This window comes from Panthera tigris, chromosome X (genome assembly GCF_018350195.1).
Source record: "Panthera tigris isolate Pti1 chromosome X, P.tigris_Pti1_mat1.1, whole genome shotgun sequence".
In the NCBI taxonomy this organism is placed as follows: Eukaryota; Metazoa; Chordata; class Mammalia; order Carnivora; family Felidae; genus Panthera; species Panthera tigris.
In genome coordinates, this window is record NC_056677.1 from 60779152 (window position 1) to 60805703 (window position 26552).

Here is a 26552-nt window from a genome sequence, read left to right on the forward strand (position 1 = left end):
ACACATAAACAGAACACATAAATTTCTTTCACTTTTCTGTTTATCATTTTCAAAATAAATAGAATTTAAAAATTATTTTAAAAACATAACTGTGAGACACCTGGGTGGCTCAGTCAGTTAAAGTGACTGACTTCAGCTCAGATCATGATCTCATAGTTCTTGGGTTGGAGCCCCACGTTGGACTGTGTGCTGACTGCTCAGAGTCTGGAGCCTGCTTCTGATTCTGTGTCTCCATCTCTTTCTGCCCCTTCCCTGCTTGCGCTCTTTCTGTCTCTCAAAAATAATAAATAAATGGTCAAAATAAAAACATAACTGTGATGACATATTATAACAAAAGCTCTCTAAATTTGAATGCTTTAGAAATATCATTAAAAGGCCTACAAAAGTAGGAGTGAATCTACTTTCCTGTTTGCTAAATAACAATATATACAATGCTGCCTTCTTGCTAAAGCTAAATATAAATAGCCTCAAATTTAAAATATGGAACTGACATTTTAAGCCCCATTAAAACTAGTACTATGTTATAGTATGAGGAATAAAAGTTTTTACAGAGGTCTCAACTACGTACTGGAATTAGCTTGCTATGCTAAAGGAAATCAATTGGATTCAGAAAAAAAAAACACAAAAGTAATGTAAGAAGGAATGTAAATGGGCTAAGATTTCTGTATGATAACAAAATGAGTTTGGAAGAAAATACTTAGGAACATCAGAGAGCTGTTAAAGAGGAGATGAAAGTAACTGAAAATAAGGTGGGCCAACATAAAAAAAATAGGTGCTACAAAAAGAGATGATACCAGAAACAACACTCAATAAATATTTATTCAATTAATAAATTATCTATTCTTAAACACATGAGGATACATTGTCATTAATATTCAGAAGGCATAGCTATTATTTGATTTATTAAATCATCTTAATAATCTAAGTGACAGATCTTTAAATATTTAAATTTTTTTAATATTTATTTATTTTTGAGAGACAGAGAGAGACAGTGTGAGCAGGGGAGGGGCAGAGAGAGAGGGAGACACAGAATCAGAAGCAGGCTCCAGGCTCTGAGCTGTCAGCACAGAGCCCGATGTGGAGCTTGAACCCACAAACCGTGAGATCATGACCTGAGCCGAAGTTGGATGCTTAACCAACTGAGCCACCCAGGTGCCCCCAGATCTTTAAATATTTTTAAATATTTACTTATTTGGTACTAATACAGAGCTTCATAAGCCTTATGAGGCTAGACAGACAAAAAGAAATAATGAAAGGAATATCTACTTGTGCACAGGGAGCTGAAACAGCACAATCACAGCATGGTGAGCCAAAAACAGATGCATAAATAAAATTAGGTGCATATGACTCAATAGGGTATAACTGTTTATATGGATCAGTGCTAAATTCAGTAGTGTGACCTGAGGGAGAGATGTAGTCCCTCACAGCCATAAGCGCTGTAAATGAATACCTATAGCTAATAACTATGTGAGCAGGGCACAAAAAGGAAAATAAAAAAATTAAAACACATCTGAAGCAACTCACTGGGTAGAATTTTAAGATATTAAAGAAAACTGTGTATTAATAAGCTACATGTATGCTTTGCTTCTCAGGTCAGTAACTTCATATCTTTTACTAGAAAAGGTTATCAAGCACTGATTCAAGAACAATTTTTTCCACCAAGAGTCCATTGCTTCCAAGGGTGTGTAGCCTAATGGACTTTCATAAGAAAATAAAAGAGTAAGAAAAAAGAAAATGAGCTTTTGATAAAGGTAACAGAATCACCTTTTCTTTAACTGATATGGGATTTATCTAAGAATTCTAGTTTTAAAGACATTGCTAAATTCAGGGGGTTCCTGGCTGGCTCAGTCAGTAGAGCATGTGACTCTTGATCTTGGGGTTGTGAGTTCGAGCTCCACATTGGGTGTAGAGATTACTTCAAGAAAAAAATCATATTCCTGAATTCTAATAGCAAGAAATGTTCTAATCCTAGATCAAGGGACTAGTTTATAAAGAAACTACTTAGGGGCAAAGTTTGTGGTGAGGAAGAATAAAATATATACTAAAAATTTTGGATGCAATTTGTTTTGTATAAATGTGTGCTACAGACTGAATGCTTTTTCCCTAAAGAACCAATTAAGCAGCAAATAATGTGGAAATGCCCACAATTTCATGGATAAGCAAACTGTCCAGAGAAGAGAACTGTCTCTTCAATCCATGCTAAAGGTAAGTAACTGCAATTAAAGGAATAAATTCAATCACTACTTCAATACTGTTAGAAATAACAGTGGCTTGATAAAAGCTAGGTCAAAATGTAAGGGTTAAATTGCAGTGTAGGGCTAACCTGTAGCCTTGGAAAATAACAGCTTTGTTTTGACACTGTAGGTTAAGAGATAACAGCCTTGTCCTATCAATCAAGGGAACAAAAGTTCAAGGGAAATCAACTGGATTGGTGTTTGACTGGATTGGGACAAGGGCATGTTGAGAACTTTGAAAAAGTGGGCCAGAGGCAGGGTCAAGGAGGTCAACTGGTTGCGGCTTAATGGCAGAAGGTCTGAACTGTTTCAACCCCCATCTGGGAACTATTTCTTTGTTCTGTTCCCAGGTGATGAGGAGATGATGTGGTCGGCTATAAAAACTCTGTACCCCGGCTGTTCGAGGCCACACTCTGGTCAAGAGTGTCGGTCCCAATTGGTCGGCCTTGCCTCTCATTGCAATAAACTTTGCTGTGACTGTCACTGGTGCCTTTAGCATTCTGTTTCAGGAGTCATGTGGATGCAACAAAAAGACAAGCAAGTTGAGCAGATGTCTAATGGAAAAATTGAGAGGGTAACTGAAGAATTTCTCCAATATTACTGGGAATATAAGTATACAATAAGTTTATAGATAACAGATGAAAGATCTATTATCAGGAAAAGCTCTATTATTATTAATTTCTCTGTACCTTAAGGTTTGTTTTCTATACTCTATTAGTCTGATACTAGAGTGAAAAGGTCCTAAAATGGCTTATGGTACATACGAAATATATTTGTACTCAACAGTCAACTTAATAATGTATAATAAAAAAATAACAAGCTGACTGATATTCACATTGGCCAGTCAGTAAATTCCCTATCCCAAGGGAAGTCAATTGGAAAAATGAGATGAAGATCATAAGGCTACTTGATGATGTATAAAATCAGAGCTAGAAAACAGCCTCTCCATGTCATCCAAGTATTCTTGTCCATTGGTCTAAGTGTCCATTCAGTTGAACAAGCCTGGAAAATTGTTATTCCATTATCTCCCCAGGACTCCAATTTTTTAATACTCCAAGCTGTTGTTCCACTCCTGATTATATCAAGTTTTATACCAAAGCTCTCTGATTGCTCTAGTACATGTTAATCTCTCTTGTAATACTACTAGCTTCTGACTATATCCAATGAGGATCTGCTTCAAACATAAAAAAAGAGTATGTCAAGCAAAGTCTGGAAAGTAGTCCTTATTTTAAGTTCTTCATTACTCATGTTATTATCAGCACAGAATTAACTAATTAGTAAACTAACTCATTCTTCAAAAGAAGCACATTATAAAAGGTTAAATGCAGGAGTAAAGCACCGAAATTCTTCAAAAATCTGAAGATTCTATTATAAAACAAATAATTTGTTAATTTCTCTTTTTTTAATATGAAATTTATTGTCAAATTGGTTTCCATACAACACCCAGTGCTCATCCCAACAGGCGCCCTCCTCAATCCCCATCACCCACTTTGCCCTCCCTCCAACCCCCATCAACCCTCTAATTTATCCATTTTAAAAACAAGAGCTTCCAGGGGTGCCTGGGTGGCTTGGTCGGTTAAGCGTCCAACTTTGGCTCGGGTCATGATCTCACAGTCCGTGAGTTCGAGCCCCGCGTCGGGCTCTGTGCTGACAGCTCAAAGCCTGGAGCCTGTTTCAGATTCTGTGTCTCCCTCTCTCTCTGCCCCTCCCCTGTTCATGCTCTGTCTCTCTCTGTCTCAAAAATAAATAAACGTTTAAAAAAAAAAAAAAAACAAGAGCTTTCAAATACTGAAACCACCACTGTTTTTCCATAATCCCCTTTACTACAGAGATTGGATAAACAGATGATTTAAATACCTCCTGAGCAGCATTATTATTTTTGTTAGTAGTGTTAAGAACATCCAAGTGGTGCAGCCCACTGTGGAAAACAGTATGGAGGTTCCTCAAAAAGTTAAAAATAGAACTACCTTAAGATCCAGCAATCACACAAGTGGGTATTTACACAAAGAATACAAGAATCTAATTCAAAGGGATACATGCACCCCTATGTTCATAGCAGCATTATTTACAATAGCCAAGATATGGAAGCAACCCAAGTGTCCACTGATTGATGAATACACACACACACTGGAATATTATTCACCCATCAAAAAGAATGAAGTCTTGCCATTTGTAACAACATGGATGGAACCTGAGAGTATACTGCTTAGCAAAATGAGTGAATCAGAGAAAGACAAATACCCATATGATTTAATTCATACGTAGAAATTTAAGAAACAAAACAAACAAGCAAAGGGGAAAACAATAGAGAGAGACAAAAGAGGAAACAGACTCTTAATTACAGAGAACAATCTGATGGTTACCAGATGGAAGGGGGTGGGGAATGGGTTAAATAGGTGATGGGGAGGGATTAAGGAGTACACTTGTTTGTTGTGCTGAGCACTGAGTGATATATGGAAATGCTGAATTACTGTATTATATACCTGAAAATAATATAACACTGTATATTAACTAACTGGAATTAAAATAAGAACTTTAAAAAAATATGAAAAAAAGAATATGGATAATTAAATGAATGGAACAGGTAGATGGAAGATTTATCAGGAAGCTAGGGGACATTCTAGGATCTTTCTAAACTAAGTGTACAGAAGGGGAAATGTTAACCACAACACATACACATACACACACACACACACACACACACACACACACACACACACAAATTGCTTCTAAGTGCTAAATCTAATTTACCTATTTATTTATAAGGCTGGATTATATAACAAGTAACATCAACCAATGCTATTTTAAGTGAATAAATAAAATATTTAGGTTGATAACTTTTTTCTTTTTTTAGTCAATCATGATATTTTTTGTTTGTTTTAAGCCCAAGAAAGTCTCAGCCATATAACCATGGTCAATTCATAACGTTTTGCATTAGAAAACCTGTGGTAATAAGAGTCAATCAAAATACTCTGGAAGATAATAATCTTGAATGTGTGTGTGTGTGTGCGCGTGCGTGCATTCTGCGCAAATACAGTATGTATAAGAATTTGTAGTTACTTGTTATTCACTCTTACCCCTTCTTTTGGGTCTGTGTGGAGTCCTCCTCCTGCATGACCATGCCAACATGTCCTCTTTTCTATCAGTGGCCATGCCTGGAGAGCCTAGTTGAAGATGATACCAAGTCATCCATTAGCTATTACAGAATTTCAGATCTTTAAAACTCTGACTTAGCCTAATCTAATGAATGTATCACATACAAATTCATAGGCATAGCTTTTAACCTAGCATAACAAAGCAAAACACCTTCACGATTAGCTTACAATACACTTACACAAAGATACTGAAATATAACTAATATTCATTCAGAATTACTTTCTCTAAAGAGCTTTTGAAATGAATGTTTAAGAACTTTGACTTATATTACACTTCTATTTGATTTATACCAGCTTTCTTATTGTCATTTGCTACCATAGTACTATGTAATCTGTTACTCTTATCATTGGCAAAGAATATCCTAGGGTTAACTAATTATATCCCACTTGTTTTCCACATGTATACATTTTTGCTTTATAATTTAATATAGTTCATTTTATATAACTGATTCTTTTCCTTATTCTTTCTCATATATATATGTGTGTAGATATATATACATATATATATATATATATATATATATATATATATATATATATCTACACACATGAGTATTTAAAAAAATTTTTTTTAACGTTTATTCATTTTTTGATAGAGACAGAACATGAGTGGGGCAGGGGTAGAGAGAGAGGGAGACACAGAATCTGAAGCAGGCTCAAGGCTTTGAACTGACAGCACAGAGCCTGACATGGGGCTTGTACTCATGGACTGTGAGACCATGACCTGAGCTGAAGTTGGACACTTAACCAACTGAGCCACCCAGGTGTCCCTATATATGTATTTTTAATGCTTACTGTCTATCTTATGCTATAGTAATATGCATGCGTGTTGTGTCTTTCCTATTACATGGTAAGGTTCTTGAAATTAAGCCAGTCTCTTTTATCCTTGTATCTCCCATGGTTTATACCACAGTGTCTTGTATGTGGGCAGGGTAGTTTTCAATGCTTAATGGATTAGCTTATAAAACAGAGCTATCTATAAATCTCTCAACTAGCCTTGAAAATATGAAACATCTTGCCTACTACAAATTTCTAAAATAGGTCTTAAGAATGATTCTTAGGTTAGAGAAATATATAAGTTAAATTATTTGAGAAATATAAAGTTACTAAGACAGTAAAGATTAGACTCAAAATTTAAATTGCTAATATTTAAAGTTTTCCTCAGTTAAAACATAATGAAATGAATACATATAATAATGTATAATAATGCTTCTTCAGTAGCCATAATAATCAATAATTAATGAATTAATGAAGGACACAGTACTTTACAAACACAAATGTGTATCAGTGCTAAATCCTAATAGTATTAGCTTTTGGGTCAAGCTATGAAAATGGAATCACAAAAACCAAAAGTGTCTTCCTATTTGCACCAGTTGAGAACAAAAAATATAATTGCCATAAATGGGTTACTGATTCTTGGATCAACAATCTTAAAGCATTTTTAAAGGGAAAACATCAAAATACAAATTTTAGTATGATAATGTCTCTGTGACATTTTTTTCCATCTAAAAGACTGAGTAACAAATTATATCAAGCACTCTGATGAATACCACAGAAGATAATAAGTTCTCAACAAAGCAAAAGTTTGAAATGTTATTCACTTTTATAGCCTCTGCATAAATTAGAACAATGCCTTGTACTTCAAAGGCAAATAACTGTTAGAAATAATAAACGTAGTACTCAGGGTTTAGACTGTCTTCTAATTTTCCAACCTTTCCCATCTTGGAGAATTGCCTGTATAATTTCAGAACACTGAGAAATTTTGAAGTTGTCTTTCACTTATATTAACAATGAAAAATAACGTTTATCAACAAGTAAACTAAGCATCAGGCTCTAATAAGCATAGAGTCCCTGAACATCTTCTAAGGTAAAGGGCTTTCACTCATTTGAAAATCTTATAGCATTCCATACATCAGATACAAATTACCAGGATAATTTTAAGGTCAACAAGCTGATATTACATTTATAAAAAGTATTCTGAAAATGTTACTGTAGCTGGCACTGATCTCAAGAGATTCTGATAGATCTTTCCAGGAGTGAAAAAATAATCAAGATATCTATCCCTATTTCTATGAGCAAAAACATAATTTCTTATTCATCTTTCTATTTAGAAAAAAATAAAAAGAGGAATTGAGAAATACAAAATATATAGTATAAATTTGAAAATGCTGAAAGAAATGCACACTTTTCCGAGTTATATGTAGAAGTATCTGCTTAATCTTACCCTGGTAACATGTAGTATCTGTCTTAAGTTGCCTTTTCCCAGTCTCTGCCATGTAGTATGTCTTAATGACTCTGGGATCTACAGAAGAGAAAAAAAGGAAGAACTTTCAGAGTAAATAATATTAAGAGATTTCCTCTATTCTCCTGTATACAGCTGTTACATCCATCTGATCTAAAATGTCATTGAAATTTACTATTTTCTTGTTGATTTTCTGACTGGATGATCTATCCATTGATGTAAGTCGGGTGTTAATGCTCCCTACTATTATTATATTACTATCAATTTCTTCCTTTATGTCTTAGACCAGTTGCTTTATATATTTAGGTGCTCCCATGTTGGTTGCATAGGTATTTATAATTGTTGATTTCTCATTCTGGATTATTCCTTTTATTATTATGTAGTGTCCTACTTTGTATTTTGTTACCCTCTTTATTTTAAAGTGTATTTTGTAAATACTGCTACCCCAGCTTTCTTTTCACTTCCATTTGCATGATAAACTTTTTCCATACCTTCACTATCAATCTGTATATATTTAGGTCTGAATGGAGTCTCTTATTAAGAAAGGGTGCTGGATTTTGTCAAAGGCCTTTTCTGCATCGATTGACAGGATCATATGGTTCTTATCTTTTTTTGTTGTTAATGTGATGTATCACATTGATTGATTTGCGAATGTTGAACCAGCCCTGCATCCCAGGAATGAATCCCATTTGATCATGGTGAATAATTCTTTTTATATGCCATTGAATTCGATTTGCTAGTATCTTATTGAGAATTTTTGCATCCATATTCATCAGGGATATTGGCCTGTAGTTCTCTTTTTTTACTGGGTCTCTGTCTGGTTTAGGAATCAAAGGAATACTGGCTTCATAGAATGAGTCTGGAAGTTTTCCTTCCCTTTCTATTTCTTGGTATAGCTTGAGAAGGATAGGTATTATCTCTGCTTTAAACGTCTGGTAGAACTCCCCTGGGAAGCCATCTGGTCCTGGACTCTTATTTGTTGGGAGATTTTTGATAACCGATTCAATTTCTTCGCTGGTTATGGGTCTGTTCAAGCTTTCTACTTCCTCCTGATTGAGTTCTGGAAGAGTGTGGGTGTTTAGGAATTTGTCCATTTCTTCCAGGTTGTCCAATTTGTTGGCATATAATATTTCATAGTATTCCCTGATAATTGTTTGTATCTCTGAGGGATTGGTTGTAATAATTCCATTTTCATTCATGATTTTATCTATTTGGGTCATCTCCCTTTTCTTTTTGAGAAGCCTGGCTAGAGGTTTGTCAATTTTGTTTATTTTTTCAAAAAACCAACTCTTGGTTTCGTTGATCTGCTCTACCGTTTTTTTAGATTCTATATTGTTATTTCTGCTCTGATCTTTATTATTTCTCTTCTTCTGCTGGGTTTAGGCTGCCTTTGCTGTTCTGCTTCTATTTCCTTTAGGTGTGCTGTTAGATTTTGTATTTGGGATTTTTCTTGTTTCTTGAGATAGGCCTGGATTGCAATGTATTTTCCTCTCAGGACTGCCTTCGCTGCGTCCCAAAGCATTTGGATTGTTGTATTTTCATTTTCATTTGTTTCCATATATTTTTTAATTTCTTCTCTAATTGCCTGGTTGACCCACTCATTCGTTAGTAGGGTGTTCTTTAACCTCCATGCTTTTGGAGGTTTTCCAGACTTTTTCCTGTGGTTGATTTCAAGCTTCATAGCATTGTGGTCTGAAAGTATACATGGTATAATTTCAATTCTTGTAAACTTATGAAGGGCTATTTTGTGACCCAGTATATGATCTATCTTGGAGAATGTTCCATGTGCACTCGAGAAGAAAGTATATTCTGTTGCTTTGGGATGCAGAGTTCTAAATATATCTGTCAAGTCCATCTGATCCAATGTATCATTCAGGGCCCTTGTTTCTTTATTGACCCTGTGTCTAGATGATCTATCCATTTCTGTAAGTGGGGTGTTAAAGTCCCCTGCAACGACCACATTCTTATCAATAAGGTTGCTTATGTTTATGAGTAATTGTTTTATATATTTGGGGGCTCCGGTATTCGGCGCGTAGATGTTTATAATTGTTAGCTCTTCCTGATGGATAGACCCTGTAATTATTATATAATGCCCTTCTTCATCTCTTGTTACAGCCTTTAATTTAAAGTCTAGTTTGTCTGATATAAGTATGGCTACTCCAGCTTTCTTTGGCTTCCAGTAGCATGATAAATAGTTCTCCATCCCCTCACTCTCAATCTAAAGGTGTCCTCAGATCTAAAATGAGTCTCTTGTAGACAGCAAATAGATGGGTCTTGTTTTTTTATCCATTCTGACACTCTTTGTCTTTTGGTTGGCGCATTTAATCCATTTACATTCAGTGTTATTATAGAAAGATACCGCTTTAGAGTCATTGTGTTGTCTGTATGTTTTATGCTTGTAGTGATGTTTCTGGTACTTTGTCTCACAGGATCCCCCTTAGGATCTCTTGTAGGGCTGGTTTAGTGGTGACGAATTCCTTCAGTTTTTGTTTGTTTGGGAAGACCTTTATCTCTCCTATTCTAAATGACAGACTTGCTGGATAAAGGATTCTCGGCTGCATATTTTTTCTGTTTAGCACACTGAAGATATCGTGCCAAGCCTTTCTGGCCTGCCAAGTTTCAAAAGAGAGATCAGTCACGAGTCTTATAGGTCTCCCTTTATATGTGAGGGCACGTTTATCCCTTGCTGCTTTCAGAATTTTCTCTTTATCCTTGTATTTTGCCAGTTTCACTATGATATGTCGTGCAGAAGATCGATTCAAGTTACGTCTGAAGGGAGTTCTCTGTGCCTCTTGGATTTCAATGCCTTTTTCCTTCCCCAGTTCAGGGAAGTTCTCAGCTATAATTTCTTCAAGTACCCCTTCAGCACCTTTCCCTCTCTCTTCCTCCTCTGGGATACCAATTATACATATATTATTTCTTTTTAGTGTATCACTTAGTTCTCTAATTTTCCCCTCATACTCCTGGATTTTTTTATCTTTCTCTCAGCTTCCTCTTTTTCCATAACTTTATCTTCTAGTTCACCTATTCTCTCCTCTGCCTCTTCAATCCGAGCTGTCGTCGTTTCCATTTTGTTTTGCATTTCGTTTAAAGCGCTTTTCAGCTCCTCGTGACTGTTCCTTAGTCCCTTGATCTCTGTGGCAAGAGATTCTCTGCTGTCCTCTATACTGTTTTCAAGCCCAGCGATTAATTTTATGACTATTATTCTAAATTCACTTTCTGTTATATTATTTAAATCCTTTTTGATCAGCTCATTGGCTGTTGTTATTTCCTGGAGATTCTTCTGAGGGGAATTCTTCCGTTTGGTCATTTTGGATAGTCCCTGGAGTGGTGAGGACCTGCAGGGCACTTACCCTGTGCTGTGGTGTATAAGTGGAGTTGCTGGGCGGGGCCGCAGTCCGACCTGATGTCTGCCCGCAGCCCACCGCTGGGGTCACAGTCAGACTGGTGTGTGCCTTCTCTTCCCCTCTCCTAGGGGCGGGATTCACTGTGGGGTGGCTTGGCCCGTCTGGGCTATTTGCACACTGCCAGGCTTGTGGTGCTGGGGATCTGGCGTATTAGCTGGAGTGGGTAGGCAAGGTGCACGGGGGCAGGAGGGGTAGGCTTAGCTCGCTTCTCCTTAGGTGATCCACTTCAGGAGGGGCCCTGTGGCAGCGGGAGGGAGTCAGATCCGCTGCCGGAGGTTTGGCTCCGCAGAAGCACAGAGTTGGGTGTTTGCGCGGAGCGAGCAAGTTCCCTGGCAGGAACTGGTTCCTTTTGGGATTTTGGCTGGGGGATGGGCAGGGGAGATGGCGCTGGCGAGCGTCTTTGTTCCCCGCCAAGCTGAGCTCTGTCTTCCGGGGGCTCAGCAACTCTCGCTCCCTTTGTCCTCCAGCCTTCCCGCTTTCCGAGCAGAGCTGTTAACTTATGACCTCCCAGACGCTAAGTCGCGCTTGCTGTCGGAACACAGTCTGTCCGGCCCCTCCGCTTTTGCCAACCAGACTCGGGGGCTCTGCTTGCCCGGTGAGCCGCCCCTCCACCCCGGCTCCCTCCCGCCAGTCCGTGGAGTGCGCACTGCCTCGCCGCCCTTCCTACCCTCTTCCGTGGGCCTCTCGTCTGTGCTTGGCTCCGGAGACTCCGTTCTCTGAATGGAGTCTCTTATAGGAAGCATACAGTCTTACAGTTTTGTCAATTCAGTCACCTTTTGTCTTTTAATTGAAGCAGTCCATTTACATTTAAATCAATTATTGACAGGTATGTACCTACTGCCATTATGTCACTTGTTTTACAGTTGTTTTTGCAGTTCTTTTCTCTTCCTTTCTTCTCTTGCTGTCTTAAATTGTGGTTGGATGGCTTTCTTTAGTGTTATGCTTGGATTCCTTTCTCTTTATTTTTTGTGTATTTACTATAGGTTTGGGGTTTGTGGTTACCATTAGGTTCATATATACCATCTAAAGTGTGTAGCAGTCTATATTCAGTTGGTGGTCACTGAAGATGGAACCCATTCTAAAAGCACTCAATTTTTTTTACCACCCCCATGTTTTATGTATATGATACTATACTTTATATCCTTATATTTTGTGAACCTCTTGACTGATTTTTGAATATATAATTGATTTTAATGTTTTTGTACTTTAACCTCCATACTGGTTTTATAAGTTATTAATCTACTATTTCTATTTTATGTTTGCATTTACCTATGAATTTTTTCCTTTCATAATTTTCTTACTCCTAAGTATGGCCTTTTCTTTCTATTCAAAGAATTCCCTTTAATTTTTCTTGAAGGCTGCTGTAAGGGTTATGAACTCCTTTAACTTTTGTTTATCTGGGAAACACTTTATCTCTCCTCCTATTCTGAATGATAACCTTGCTGGGTATTCTTGGTTGCAGACTTTTTTTCCTTTCAGCACTTTAAATATATGCCACTTCCTTCCAGACTGCAACACTTCTGCTGAAAAATCAGCTGAAAGCCTTATGTGGTTTCCCACATGATATATGTAATATATATTCAAAAAAATTCCATCCAAAAAGAGCATAATACACATTCTCTTAAAGTACACATGGAACATTTTCCAGGACAAATCACATATTAGGCCACAAAACAAGTCTCAATAAATTTGAAAAGAAAGTCATATCATGCATGTTTTCTGACCACAACAGTATGAACCTAGAAATCAGTAGGAAGGATAATCTGGAAACAACACAAATACATGAAGGCTAAATAACATGCTACTAAACAATGAATGACTCAAGAAATCAAAGAGGAAATAAAAAAATGCATGGAGATAAATGAAAACACAACAGTAAAAATCTTTGGGATGCAGAAAGGCTGTAAGGGGGAAGTTTCTAGCAATAGAGGCCTACTTCAAGAAACAAGAAATATCTCAAATAAACCACCTAAACTTACACCTAAAGGAGCTACAAAAAGAAGAACATGAAAAGCCCCCAAAAAGTAGAGGCAGTACATGATAAAAAATTACACAAGAAATAAAGGAAATAGAGACTAAAACAATAGAACACAAACCAGGAGTTGGATGTTTGAGAAAATAAATAAAATTGATAAACCTTGACCCAGACTCATAAAAAAAAAGAGATGACTCAAATAAATAAAATCAGAACTGAAGGAGGAGAAATAACAACCGACAGCACAGAAATACAAATGATAACAAGAGAATAGTATGAAAAATTACATGCCAATAACTTGGCAAAGTAGAAAAAATAGGTAAGTTCCTAGAAACATATATCCTTCTAAAACTGCATCAATAAGAAATAAAAAATTTGAAGACTAATTATAAGCAAGGAAATTGTATCAGTAATCCAAAAACTCCCAACAAGTAAAAGCCCAGGACCAGATGGTTTCACAGGCAAATTCTACCAAACATTTAAAGCAGAGTTAATACCTATTCTCAAACTATTCATAAAAATTAATACCTATTCTCAAACTATTCATAAAAATAGAAGAGAAAGGAAAGCTTTCAAATTCATTCTATGAGACCAGCATTACCCTGATACCAAAATGAGATAAAGACAAACATAAAAAAGAAAACTACAGACCAATATCCCTGATGAACATAGATGTAAAAATCCTCTAAGGAAAGCAAATCCAATAATACATTAAAAGTATTGTTCACCACGATCAAGTGGGATTTATTCCAGGGATTCAAGGGTGGTTCAATATTCATACATCAATCAACAAGATACATCACATTAACAAGAAAAAGGATAAAAAAAAAACCCCTATGATCATCTTAATAAATGCAGAAAAAGCATTTGACAAAGGATCACATCCATTCATGATAAAAACTCTCAACAAAGAAAGTTTAAAGAAAACATACCTCAACATGATAAATGACATATATGAAAAGCCCAAAGTTTATATCATACTCATTGGTAAAAAACTGAGAGCTTTTCCTCTAAAATGAGGAACAAGACAAGGGTATCTACTCTCATCACTTTTATTCAACATAGTTTTAGAAGTCCTAGCCACAGCAATCAGACAACAAAAAGAATATAAATAAAGCATCCATATTGGTAAGGAAGGAAAAAATTTTCACTATCTGCAGGTGACAGGATATATTAAAAACTCCAAAGCATCAAAAAATAACTAGAACTGATAAATTCAGTAAAGTCACAGAATATAAAATTAATACACAGAAATCTGTTGCATTTCTATGAACTTCTACTTCTAATAATGAAGTAACAGAAATAGAAATTAAGAAAACATTTACAACTGCACCATGAGAATAAGATAACTAGGAACAACCCTAAAAACAGATTTCTTTTATTTCTCACAAATATACATAAATACCAAACCATAGCCAATGTTAGAGAGATGATTATGCTTTTATACATGCCTAAAAAGATAAAATATAAAATGTGTGAAAGTAAATTATATCACTTATTGAAAGTGTCAAATTGTATTTTTCCCTCTTTTTAATCTTTCTTTTTTTTTTCCTAAAGCCTTCAAAGTCTTCAACCCCAATTCTTTCTTAAATGGCTTTTATGCACTCTTCAAACACTCCTCCATTTACTAACCCCTTTACTGTATTTTATTATGTTCTACCTTGCATATGTTCCCTCTTTAGCCTTAATCACAATGCTAAATTTAGACAGTGGTCCCAAGATCAGTTTTGCGAAATACCTCTATGTAACAAGCCAATGGACTCCAACGAAAGATTCCTTGGGCCAACAATTTTGTTTTGATAATGTTCGAAAAGTCGAGCTGAAAGCAGGCAGAATAAAGAACCTCTCCATGTTAATACCAGAGACATCTATAAAATGAACACACATCCTTCTGAAGTGCACCATCAATTTGGTGAGGAAAAAATGTGCTTCTTAGATCAAATCTCTCCCAAATGGCAGGTAATACTTAGGATTTCCCTAAGCTATAAATACATTGAACAAATGAATTCATGTCTTAATATGAATGCTAATGTTGTACACTGTGAAACAGAAAAAAAAAGTCAGATCAACCAAAAACTAACTTTCATATACAAAAGAGCTAACCAAATTATTGAGAAAATTAACTCAGTTGTTTTCCAAAATGTATTGAACAGTATTACATTCCTGCTTATGGATATTCCTGAATTATAAAAATTTCAACAATAGTGATGACCGTTTGCACACTGACTTGTCAAACCCGAGCTACTACATGACTCCATGTATCCTCAAACTCCATAAGGCATCCACTGTCATGGTGTCTTTCTAGGGCTTAACTCAATTGTTTCCCTCACTGACTTTTTCCATACTCATATCTCACACAATCTTTACTTCTAAACTTCCTATTTTACATAAGCTCCCAGCTCAAGTAACTAGACATCAAGGAAGATCTTGCACATGTTTGCACATTCATATGCAATTTAATCCTCTTTGACTTTCAAAATCTACCCAGTTATCTCAAGTAAATGACTACCCACTTCTTTCCTCTCCCAAAATGATGGCTTATATATGACCAATAGCTAACAGATGAATGTGGATAATACACTTAACAGCAAAACATACATTCTGAAGTGATGTTGGTCAAGCTTAAAACAACCTACCATAAAATATAAGCCCTTGAAAGTATCTATAAACCTCTTCAGAATTACCAGTTATCACTTTAAACTTCTTTTAAATTTTTAATTAATTAGTTTATTATTATTATTTTAGAGAGAGAGAGTGTAAGTGCGGGAGGGGCAGAGGGATAAAGAATCTTAATCAGGCTCCATGCCCAGTGTGGCGCCTGACATAGGGGTCAACCTCACGAACTGAGAGATTATGACCTAAGGCCAAAATCAAGAGTCAAATGCTTAACCAACTGAGCTTCCCAGGCACCCCTAAACTTTTTAAATCAAACAATTTTGTCACATAAGCATCAGGATTCAAGGTGAATAATTTTAACATGTTTGTGTTCAAATTGAACTTCTAGTACTAAAACAGCATTGTTAAAATTATAAACTGTTTCAAGTATATAAAAACTTAAGAAACAAGAAAATGAACACAGGTGTAGTCAGTATCCAGCCTAAGAAATAACAGATAAAAAGAAAGCTCTAACATGCTCCTCTATGTTACCTCTTTCCTGTTCCTCAGAATCAGCACTGATTATTTAAAATATCTTCCACTACAGGGGCGCCTGGGTGGCTCAGTCAGTTAAGCGTCCGACTTTGGCTCAGGCCATGATCTCGCGGTTTGTGAGTTCGAGCCCTGTGTCGGGCTCTGTGCTGACAGCTCAGAGCCTGGAGCCTGCTTCGGATTCTGTGTCTCCCCCTCTCTCTGCCCCTCCCATGCTCATGCTCTGTCTCTCTCTGTCTCTTGATAATAAATAAACGTTAAAAAAATTTTAAATATCTTCCACTACAAAAGTAAAAATAATGGCCACATAAGGGGTTAGCTTCTTTTGAGAGCTAGTCCCTCCACCTAAAATACCATTTCAATTACACTGAGGGAAAATGACAGAGTAGGAGGATCCTGAGCTCAACTTGTCCCACAGACATAGTTATATCTATGTGCTGTGAAAATGATCTGAAGACCGACAGAACAGACCTTCCATGGCTAATTGTGAAGGCCCCATAGAAAAAGGTAAAATGTGTGGATACATGGTTGGTAACTAAACCCCCTACACAACTAACCACAACTGGGAGGGACATCACAAGCACAGAGAAGGAGAGGATCAGATCACTAGGGCATCCCCCTCACTGGGAACCCAAATCCCCATAAAGTCTGGCTTTGAATATCAACAGGGCATAACTCTAGGAGGACTGAGGGTGATAGGAAACCCAGTCCCTACCCTTAAAGAGCCACCATACTAAATAACTGTGGCCTGAGGCACAACACAGAAGCAGCAGTTTAAAAAAGCATCTGAGGTGTAAGTGAAGATTTACTGATTAATCTTAGAATGTGTGCTAGAGAGGAAATGATCTGCAGATTTCTCTAGGAACAAAAGTGCTGGCATGTGCCATTTCTCTTCCCCTCTCCCAACCTAGAAAGCTGAATGTTTGCAGGAGCTAGCACTAACAATCTTCATTTACCTTGCTAGCATTGCATGCCCCACCCCAGAGAAAACAGGAATATTTCCCAAATTAAAGAACAAGGCAAAATCACAGCATAAAGGTTAAATGAAATGGAGATAAGCAATATGCCTGATAAATAATTCAAAGTAATGGCCATAAAGATACTCATTGGACTTGAGAAAAGAGTGGATAAACACAGGGGCGCCTGGGTGGCTCAGTCGGTTAAGCATCCGACTTCAGCTAAGGTTATGATCTCACTATTTGTGAGTTCAAGCCCCACATGGGGCTCTGTGCTGACAACTCAGAGCCTGGAGTTTGCTTCGGAATCTCTGTCTCCCACTCTCTCTCTGCCCCTCCCCCTGCTCACACTCTGTCTCTGTCTCTAATAAATAAATAAATAAACATTAAAATTAAAAGAAAAAGAGTGGATAAGCACATTGAGAACTTCAACAAAAAGAATGAAAATGTAAAAAGAACTACTCAGAGCTAAAGAATTCAATAACTGAAGCAAAAAATACACTACAGGGAATCAAGAACATATTTGAGGATGAAGAGTGAATCATCAATCTACTAGACAGGGTAATGGAAAGTAACTAAGTGGAAGTGCAAAAAAAAGTAAACAATAATAAAAATGAGAAAAAGCTAAGGGAACAGTGCAACATCATCAAGCATAATAACATCTGCATTACAGGAATCTCAGAACAAGAGAGGAGACCAACAACTTTTTTGATATAAATTGACACAACCACTGTGGAAACTAGTGGAGAGTCCTAAAACAATTAAAAATAGAAATACCATATCATCCAGTAATGCCACTACTGGGTATTTACCCAAAGAAACCAAAAACACTAATTTGAAAAGATGAAAAATGATATGGTTTCAACTATTGGGAAAATGGCAAAGCAGGAAGATCCTGGGCTCACCTCATCCCAAGGACACACAAAAACAACAGCTACACGAACTCTGAAAATGACCTGAAGACTGGCAGAACAGACTTTCCGCAGTTAATCTTAAATCTTAGAGAGAAGGCCATATCAAAAAGGGTAGGAGGGACAGAGATGCAGTTGAGAACGAAACCTTTGGTGAGACCAACCACAAAAACGATGGACACCAGTAGCCCAGAGAAATGAGAGGATCAGAACATACAATGGGTACCACAGGCACAGGTCACCCTCACTGGGAAGACAAATCCCCATAACATTTTGCTTTGAAAACCAGTGGAGCTTTTTACAATCAGTGGGGATAAACTCGGTACTTTATAAAACGGGCTTAGCTCCAGGAGAGCCAGAGGGCCATAGGAAACTGAGTGCCCGCCCTTAAAGAGCCAGCATAAAAAATAACCCAGCAAAGGCACAGCATAGAACCAGCAGTTTAAAATGTACCTGGGATGTATCCAAAGGACATTTATTCATTAAGCACAGCATGTTTGCTGGTGGGGACAGGGATATTTGGGACATTTTTCCAAGAACAAGTGCTAGCAAGCACAATTCCCCCACACACACACCCCCAACCCCCAGGCTAGATAGCCAGACACGGGGAATGAGCCAGAACAATCTCCTCCTATCTTGCTAGAACATGCCTCACACCCAAGTTTTCCTATCTGCCGCATCCAACCCAGCCCACTTGGCAGGCATCCCTCTGAAGACACTCCCGCCCCCCCCCCCACAATCAACCCTGACAGTAGCTGGCGTCACTACAAAGTGACTCCTGCCATGGGGAAGAGGACTACATACAACTGTGCACCCACACCTGAGCAGCTGAATCTTACTGCTGAGAGCTAAAAAGGGGTGCCCTGCAGTTTGACGTGACTGCAGCCCTGGCAGATGGACTGTAGGTAGGCATGTGATCTGACTTCTGTCCTGCCCATCAACAAAAAGCTCCCAGGAGGTGTCACAGGGAGAGAGTCCTGCAGTTCTCTGTGACTGCAACCCCCCAAAAAATTCTGGGGGCAGGAATCTGGTCTGAGTACTGGCTACATCTGCCAATGAAAGTCTCTCAGGAGGCAGCAAAGGGAGACCATCCTGCCAATTAGTGCAACTATTGCCCTGGCAGATGGAGTTAGAGGAAGCATTCTGTTCTGACCAATGATACCAACCAACTACAAGCCTGCAACGTCCTCAGACAAGTCCATTAACAACAAAGATACAAATCTTACCCAGTAAGCCCCAAACAGGTAAAGTGAGCAACTGTACTGACTAGACTGAGAGCAAATATGACAGCCAGTAGAGTAGGGCCCATGCAGCCCACATAGGACATAGCAACATCTGGTTCTTATGAAGAAGGGTCACTGCATTACAGGAAACCATAGGCTTCTTTTTAGTGAGGCCACTACTTTATAGATCAGGAGACACAGCAGACTTTCCTAACAAATAGAAATAAACCAAGAGCTATATAAAGTAAGGAGACAGTGGCAAACACTATGGAGGTTCCTCAAAAAATTGAAAACAGAAAGTGAAAAAGGGATACTAAGGAAACCCATCAAACCACATGGGAAGAGGGAAAGAGAAGAAAAAACAGAAAGAAACTATAAAATAACCAGAAAACAATGAAAACAACAGCAATAAGTACATAAGTATCAATAACTTTAATCATACCAATGACTTTAAATGTAAGTGGAATAAATTCTCCAATCAAAAAACACAGAGTAGCTGCATGAATTAAAAAAATAAAACATCTATATACTGCCTACAAGAGGCTCATTTCAGAAGTAAGGACACATACAAACTGAAAGTGAAGGGATAGAAAAAGATGTTTCATAAAATGGAAATGAAAAGAAAGGTGGTGTAGCTACACTTATATCAGACAAAATAGACTTTAAAACAAAGACTTCAATAAAAGACAATGAGGAGTATACACAATAAACAAAGGAGTAATTCAGCAAGAAAATATAACATTCATAGGTATATGGGCACTCAACATAGGAGCATCAAAATATATAAAGCAAATATTAACAGACTTAAAGGGAAAAATTAAAAACAATACAATCATAGTAGGGGATTTTAATGCCCCACTTGCACCAATGGATAGATCATCCAGACAGAAAAGCAATATGGAAACATCAGCCTCATGTGACACATTAACCAGATGGGCTACAAATTATGTAGAGAGAACATTCCAGGCTAAAGCAGCAGAATACACATCCTTCTCAAGAACACATGGAAAATTCTCCAGGATAGATCACATTAGGACATAAACCAAGAGTCAGTAAGTTTAAATAAATTTAAGAAGACTGAAATCATACCAAGCATCTTTTCGACCACAATGGTACAAAACTAGAAATCAAATACAAGAAAAGTGGAAAAACTACAAATATGTGGAGATTAAACAACATATTACTAACCAACACTGCCAAACACAGGGTGATAGAAGAAATCAAAGGAAAACTCAAAAAATACTTAGAGACAAATGAAAATAGAAATATAACATGTCAAACCTATGCAGGAAAAGCAATTCTATGATGGAATTTCATGGTAATACAAGCCTACCTCAAAAAAGAGAAATCTCAAATAAACAATCTAACTTTATACCTAAAGGAACTAAAAAAAAAAAAAAAAAAAAAAAAAAAAAACCACATACACACAAAGACCAAAGTTAGTAGAAAGAAGGAAATAATAAAAATCAAAAGGAGAGATAATGAAATAGAGACCAAGACAATAGGAAAAAAAAAATCAATGAAACTAAGAGTTGGTTCTTTGAAAAGAGAAACAAAACTGACAAACCTTTAGCTAGATTCACAAAGGAAAAAAGAGGGATCAAATAAATCAAATAAGAAAAGGAAGAGAAGTTACACTGATACCACAGAAATACAAAGGATCACAGCAAACTACTATGAACAACAAACTGAAAAATTTAGAACAAATGGATAAATTACTAGAAACACTGTCTTCCAAGACTGAATCATAAAGAAATAGAAAATCTGAATAGACTAATTTCTAGTAAGAAGATTGAATCATTAATCAAAAACACCCAAAAAAGAAAGCCCTGTACCATATGGTTTCACTAGTGAATTCTACCAAATATTCAAAGAAGATTTAATACCTATCCTTCCAAAACACTTCCAAAAAATTGAAGAGGACGGAAAGCTTCCAAACTCACTTTCCAGGGCTGGCGCTACCCTGCTACCAAAACCAGATAAGGATTCAACAAAAACAAATAACAAAACAAACAAAAAACAATCAACAACCATAAAAACTATGGGCAATATCCCTTAAGAACATAGATGCAAAAGTCCTCAACAAGATACCAGCAAACTAAATTCAACAATATATTAAACAGATCATACACCATGATCAAGTGGGATTTGTTTCAGGTATGTAAGGATAGTTCAACACAGGCAAATCAATCAACATGACACATAATGTTATCAAAATGAAGATAAAAATCATATGATCATTTCAATAGATGCAGAAAAGCATTTCACAAAATTGAAATTTCATTTATGTTTAAAAACTCAACAGTGTGGACACAAAGGGAATGTACCTCAACATAATAAAGGCCAAAATATGAAAAACCCACAGCTAATATCATATTCATCAGTGAAAAGTTGAAAGCTTTTGCTCTAAGATCAGGAACAAGACAAGGATGCCTACTATCCCCTTTTATTCAACACAGCACTGGAAGTCCTAACCATAGCAAATAGGCAACAAAAATGAAATAAAAGACATCTAAATCAGAAAGGAAGAAGTAAAATTTTCACTATTTGCAGATGACATGATACTCTACATAGAAAATCTTAAAGACCACCAAAAAACTATTAGAATAAATGAATTCAGTAAAACTACAGGTTACAAAATTTACATACAAAAATCTGTTGTTTCTATAAACTAATAACAAGATATCAGAAAAAGAAATAAAAAAATCCATTTGCAATCACATCAAAAAAGAATAAAATACCTAGGAATAAGTTTAACCAAAGAGGTGAAAGACCTTTACAATAAAAACTATAAGACACTGATGCAAGAAAAGGGAGACACAAATAAATGGAAAGATCCTCCTTGCTCATGTTTTGAAAGAAATACTATTCTTAAAAAGTACATAATATCCAAAGCAATCTACAGATTCTATGCAATCCTTATGAAAACTCTTTCACAGAACTAGTAAAAATAATAAAATTTGTATGAAACCACAAAAGACTGAATACCCACAACAACGTTAAGATAAAAGAGTAAAGCCAGATATATCACACTCCCTGATTTCAAAGTATACTACAAAGCTGTAGCAATAAAAACAGTATGGCATTGGCATATAGAAACAGATATATACATCATAGAATACAACAGAGAGCCTAGAAATAAACCCATGCATAGATGGTCAACTAATTTACAATGAAGTTGTCAAAAATATACAATAGTCTCTTCAATAAATAGTTTTAAGAACACTGGACAGCTGCATGCAAAAGAATAGAACTGGACTACTATCTTACATCCCATATAAAAATTAATTCAAAATGGATTAAAGACTTGAATGTAAGACCTAAAACCATAAAACTGCTAGAAAAAAAAAACATATGGTAATAAGTTCATTGACATTGGTCTTAGTGGTGAATTTTTGAATTTGACCTCAAGGACAAGGGAAACAAAAGCAAAAATAAACAGGTCTACATCAAATTAAAAAGCTGCACAGCAAAGGAACCATCAACAAAACAGAAAGGCAACCTACTGAATAGGAGAAGATATTGCAAATCATATATCCAATAAGGGATTAATATTCAAAATATATAAAGAACTCATAAAACCCAATACAAAAAACAAACGATCCAATTTAAAAATGACAGGATCTGAATAGACATTTTTCCAAAAAAGCCATACACATGGCCAACGAACACATAAAAAGATATTCAACGTCGCTAATCAGAGGAAAATGCACATAAAAACCACAGTGAGATAGTGCCTTACACCTGCTAGAATAGCTACAGTCAAAAAGACAAGAAATAGCAAGTATTGGCAAGGATGTGGAGAAAAGGAAATCCTCATGCACTGTTGGCAGGAATGTAAACTGGTGCAGCCACTATAGAAAACAATAAGGAGGTTCCTCAAAAAATTAGAAATAGAAATACCATGTGATCCAGCAATTCCACTACTAGGTATCTATCTAAAGGAAACAAAAACACTAGTTTGAAAAGATAGATGTATCCCTATGTTCAATGCATCATTGTTTATAATAGCAATACAGTGTCATTGGTGCTTGCCAGAGGGGAGGGGATGTGGGATCTCAAAATGGGGGAAGGAAATTAAGAAGCACAAAGTTAAGCACAAACTTCGGGGCACCTGGGTGTCTCAGTTGGTTAAGTGTCTGACTTCAGCTCAGGTCATGATCTCGTGGTTGGTGGGTTTGAGTCCTGCGTCGGGTTCTGTGCTGACAGCTCAGAGCCTGGACCCTGCTTCAGATTCTGTGTCTCCCCCTCTCTCTGCCCTTCCCCCGCTCACATTCTGTTTCTCTCTCTCAAATAAAAACATAAAAAAAAGAAACACAAACTTCTAGTTATAAAATGGTCATGGGAAAGTAATGTGCAGCATGGGGCATATTGCCAATAATATTGTGTTAAGTGACAGATGGTAACTAGACTTATAGTGGTTACCATTTTGCAACGTATACAAATATTGAATCACTATGTTACATACCTGAAACAAATATAATATTCTGTCAATTATAATTCAATAAATAAAAGGGTCTTGGGCATCAAGAGAAAACAAGATGACTAATCCTGTGAAACTTGATTTGAAAATTAAGAAGGTTGGATTAGATGTCTTCTAAGGTCCCTTCCAAGTCTGAAATTCTATGATTTTTATGAAAAGGATACTATTGTTAACATGATTTTTAAAATCTTAACTGAGCAGATTACAATTTATTTGTTCAATAAATCTAGCATCTGAATTTATTTAAAACACCATCCCTTGAAACACACACAAGCAACAAACTATATGTTACTAAAGTTAACAGACATGACTAATGTGCACAGATACAAAATAAACAAAGTATACTGAAAATGACAATCTGCCAATCCATTTGAAGAGGTAAGTTAAAAAGTTTATACTGTAGAGTTATGTTTATTTTACCTAAAAAAAAAAAAAAAAAATTCTGGAAGAACCTAAAACTTAAGGATTCTGTGCCTTCCAAACTTAATAATGTATACTCTCATTTATATCAGCACTATTCACCCACTAATCATCAAAAATATTAATCCTTATGGGGGATGCAGGCTTCTATATGTCACAGGAATAAAAGGCACAGCACACGGAATATGTCAATGATACTGTAATAGTGTTATATGGTGACAGATGGTAGCTACACTTGTGAACATAACATAATGGATACAGAAGCTAAATTACTATGTTGTACACCTGAAACTAATGTAACATTATGTATCAACTATACCCAAAATTAAACCCTTGGTAGACAGTTGCATAGGCACAATATCTTGCTCTATGTAGACACTCAATAAATATTTATAAAATAAATATCAACACTAAAATCATCAATTTGGGAGACAAAACTACCTCCATGTAAAAGACCAAGAACTAAGCAAGGAGGATAATAAAACTGAAACATATTCCATTACAACTACATTCTTCCTTCAATATTTACTAAAAATAATCCCAAGAACTTTAGTAATTACTACATATGAATGTATCCTTTTTTATAATAGTTAACCTTCATAATTGAAGTTATACTCAGGGTTTATGACACTTGATGAATTATCTAATAAAAATAAGAGATTAGAGAACAATTTATAAATTGTTGACCCATCATGGATTTTGGAGCCAATTGTATATTCTGCAATCTTGAAGCGTTGGAAACAAAACTAAGTGTACAAATATCTATCCATGGTGCATGTAATGCTGAACAGTATCAAACAGTCATGTGTGGATATTGTTATCATCTGATCATTACAAAACTTAAAATATTTAAAACTAAGCTCTCAATAAACTTTTTAAGAGAAAGTGTTCTAGTTGAGAATTACATTTAATCTATTTTAAAAGCACAAAAGTCTGATATACATGTAATTTAAACTTCTAGAAACTGCCTAGAAACTAGCTGAGAGGGAGAGGGAGGAAAGGGGGGAGGAGGAGTGGGAAAAGAGAACAGGAGATGAAGTGAGAAAAGACAGAGGGGGAAAAGGAAAGAAGGGGAGAAAGGGAAAATATGACAGACTTTTTAGATTTTATAATGAAATTTCTTAGCTAAAGTTGAAGCATAAGGATATTAGACAACTCCTGTCACCTGGGACTTCATTCATTAAGCCACCAAATCATCAGATTGAATTCCACTGCTATCAAATTTGATGACTCTAGAATAAGGGCTGGCAAACTTTTTCTCTAAATGGTCAGATAGCAAATATTTTAGGGTTTGCAGGCATATAATCTGTCACAACTACTAAACTCTGTCACTGTAGTATAAAAGCAATCACAGATAATACATAAATAAATGAGCATGGCTGTGTTCAAATAAAACTTTAGGGACACTGAAATCTGAATTTCATATAATTGTTGTCATCAGTCATAAAAACATTCTTCTTCTTTTGATGGTTTTCCCAACCATTAACAAGCGTAAAAAAAAAAATTCTTAGCACAGAGGCCTAAAAATAGGTAGCATACTGCATTTGGCTCAAGGGTCATAGACTGACAACTCTTGATCTAGATGATCTCTAAAATCCCTGCAACCTCCAAATATTCTGTGAATGCCACAGCAAAGCAAAACACTGCCACCACCACCATCACAGAAAACCAACTCATGAACAAACAGTATCCACAAAATTCCCCTCTTCCTCAACCAAATTTTCACAGCTCTAGGGACATAACACTAGCAGCAAGGTATATTTAGCACACAGCATAAAAACTCTTCATAGAGTTTTTAAGTGTTTTAGGCAACTTCTGTGGAGTTTAGATGTTGTTCCCATTCATATAACAATTTGACATTTTTGTCATCGTGAAACTCGGTCAATGCTTCCTATATTTCAGCTAAGTGGTGTGAGATTTCATGCTGTTTCTTAATAGAGCAACAAAGAACAATGAATATGCCAAATTAAAGGCAATGAAAATCAATGATGAAATACTAAAGTAAGAAAAATCTTTAGAACTAATTCCTTTTAAATAATGAAATTAGGGGACACCTGAAGAGAACTTTATTGTTAGTAAGAGTAATTCACTAAAGATATATTTTAGACACATTTAATAATCAATTATTTCATTGAGTTGGATTAGAACCCAAGAACTTTAGGAAATTAGTATGAATCTCTCTAGTCTTTTAAGATTCCTAGCCCTACTCTACTTGTGCACAGAATGGAAACATTACCACACATTCCCCACTATATCTGGAATGATGAGATAATATGAGAGAAGTTGAGACAGCAGAATTGGACCTATGTTCTGCTACTTTACAGTATTAACTTTCAGTCTTTATGTTTACTAATATGGACTTGGGAGAGAACTCTCAAGCACATTTCTTAAAGTTCCAT

The 26552-nt window shown here is 36.2% G+C and overlaps 1 protein-coding gene across 1 annotated transcript in view; it reads right to left on the bottom strand.

Moving 5' to 3' along the window:
• ABCB7 (ATP binding cassette subfamily B member 7) overlaps positions 1-26552 on the bottom strand; it is a 162739-nt gene that overhangs the window by 65717 nt on the left and 70470 nt on the right. Inside the window, exons 2-3 of the mRNA XM_007097500.3 lie at positions 7614-7691; positions 5312-5398 (exon numbers count right to left, since the gene is read on the bottom strand). Coding sequence (XP_007097562.1) covers positions 5312-5398; positions 7614-7691 — 165 coding nt within the window. The remainder of the gene's footprint in view (positions 1-5311; positions 5399-7613; positions 7692-26552) is intronic.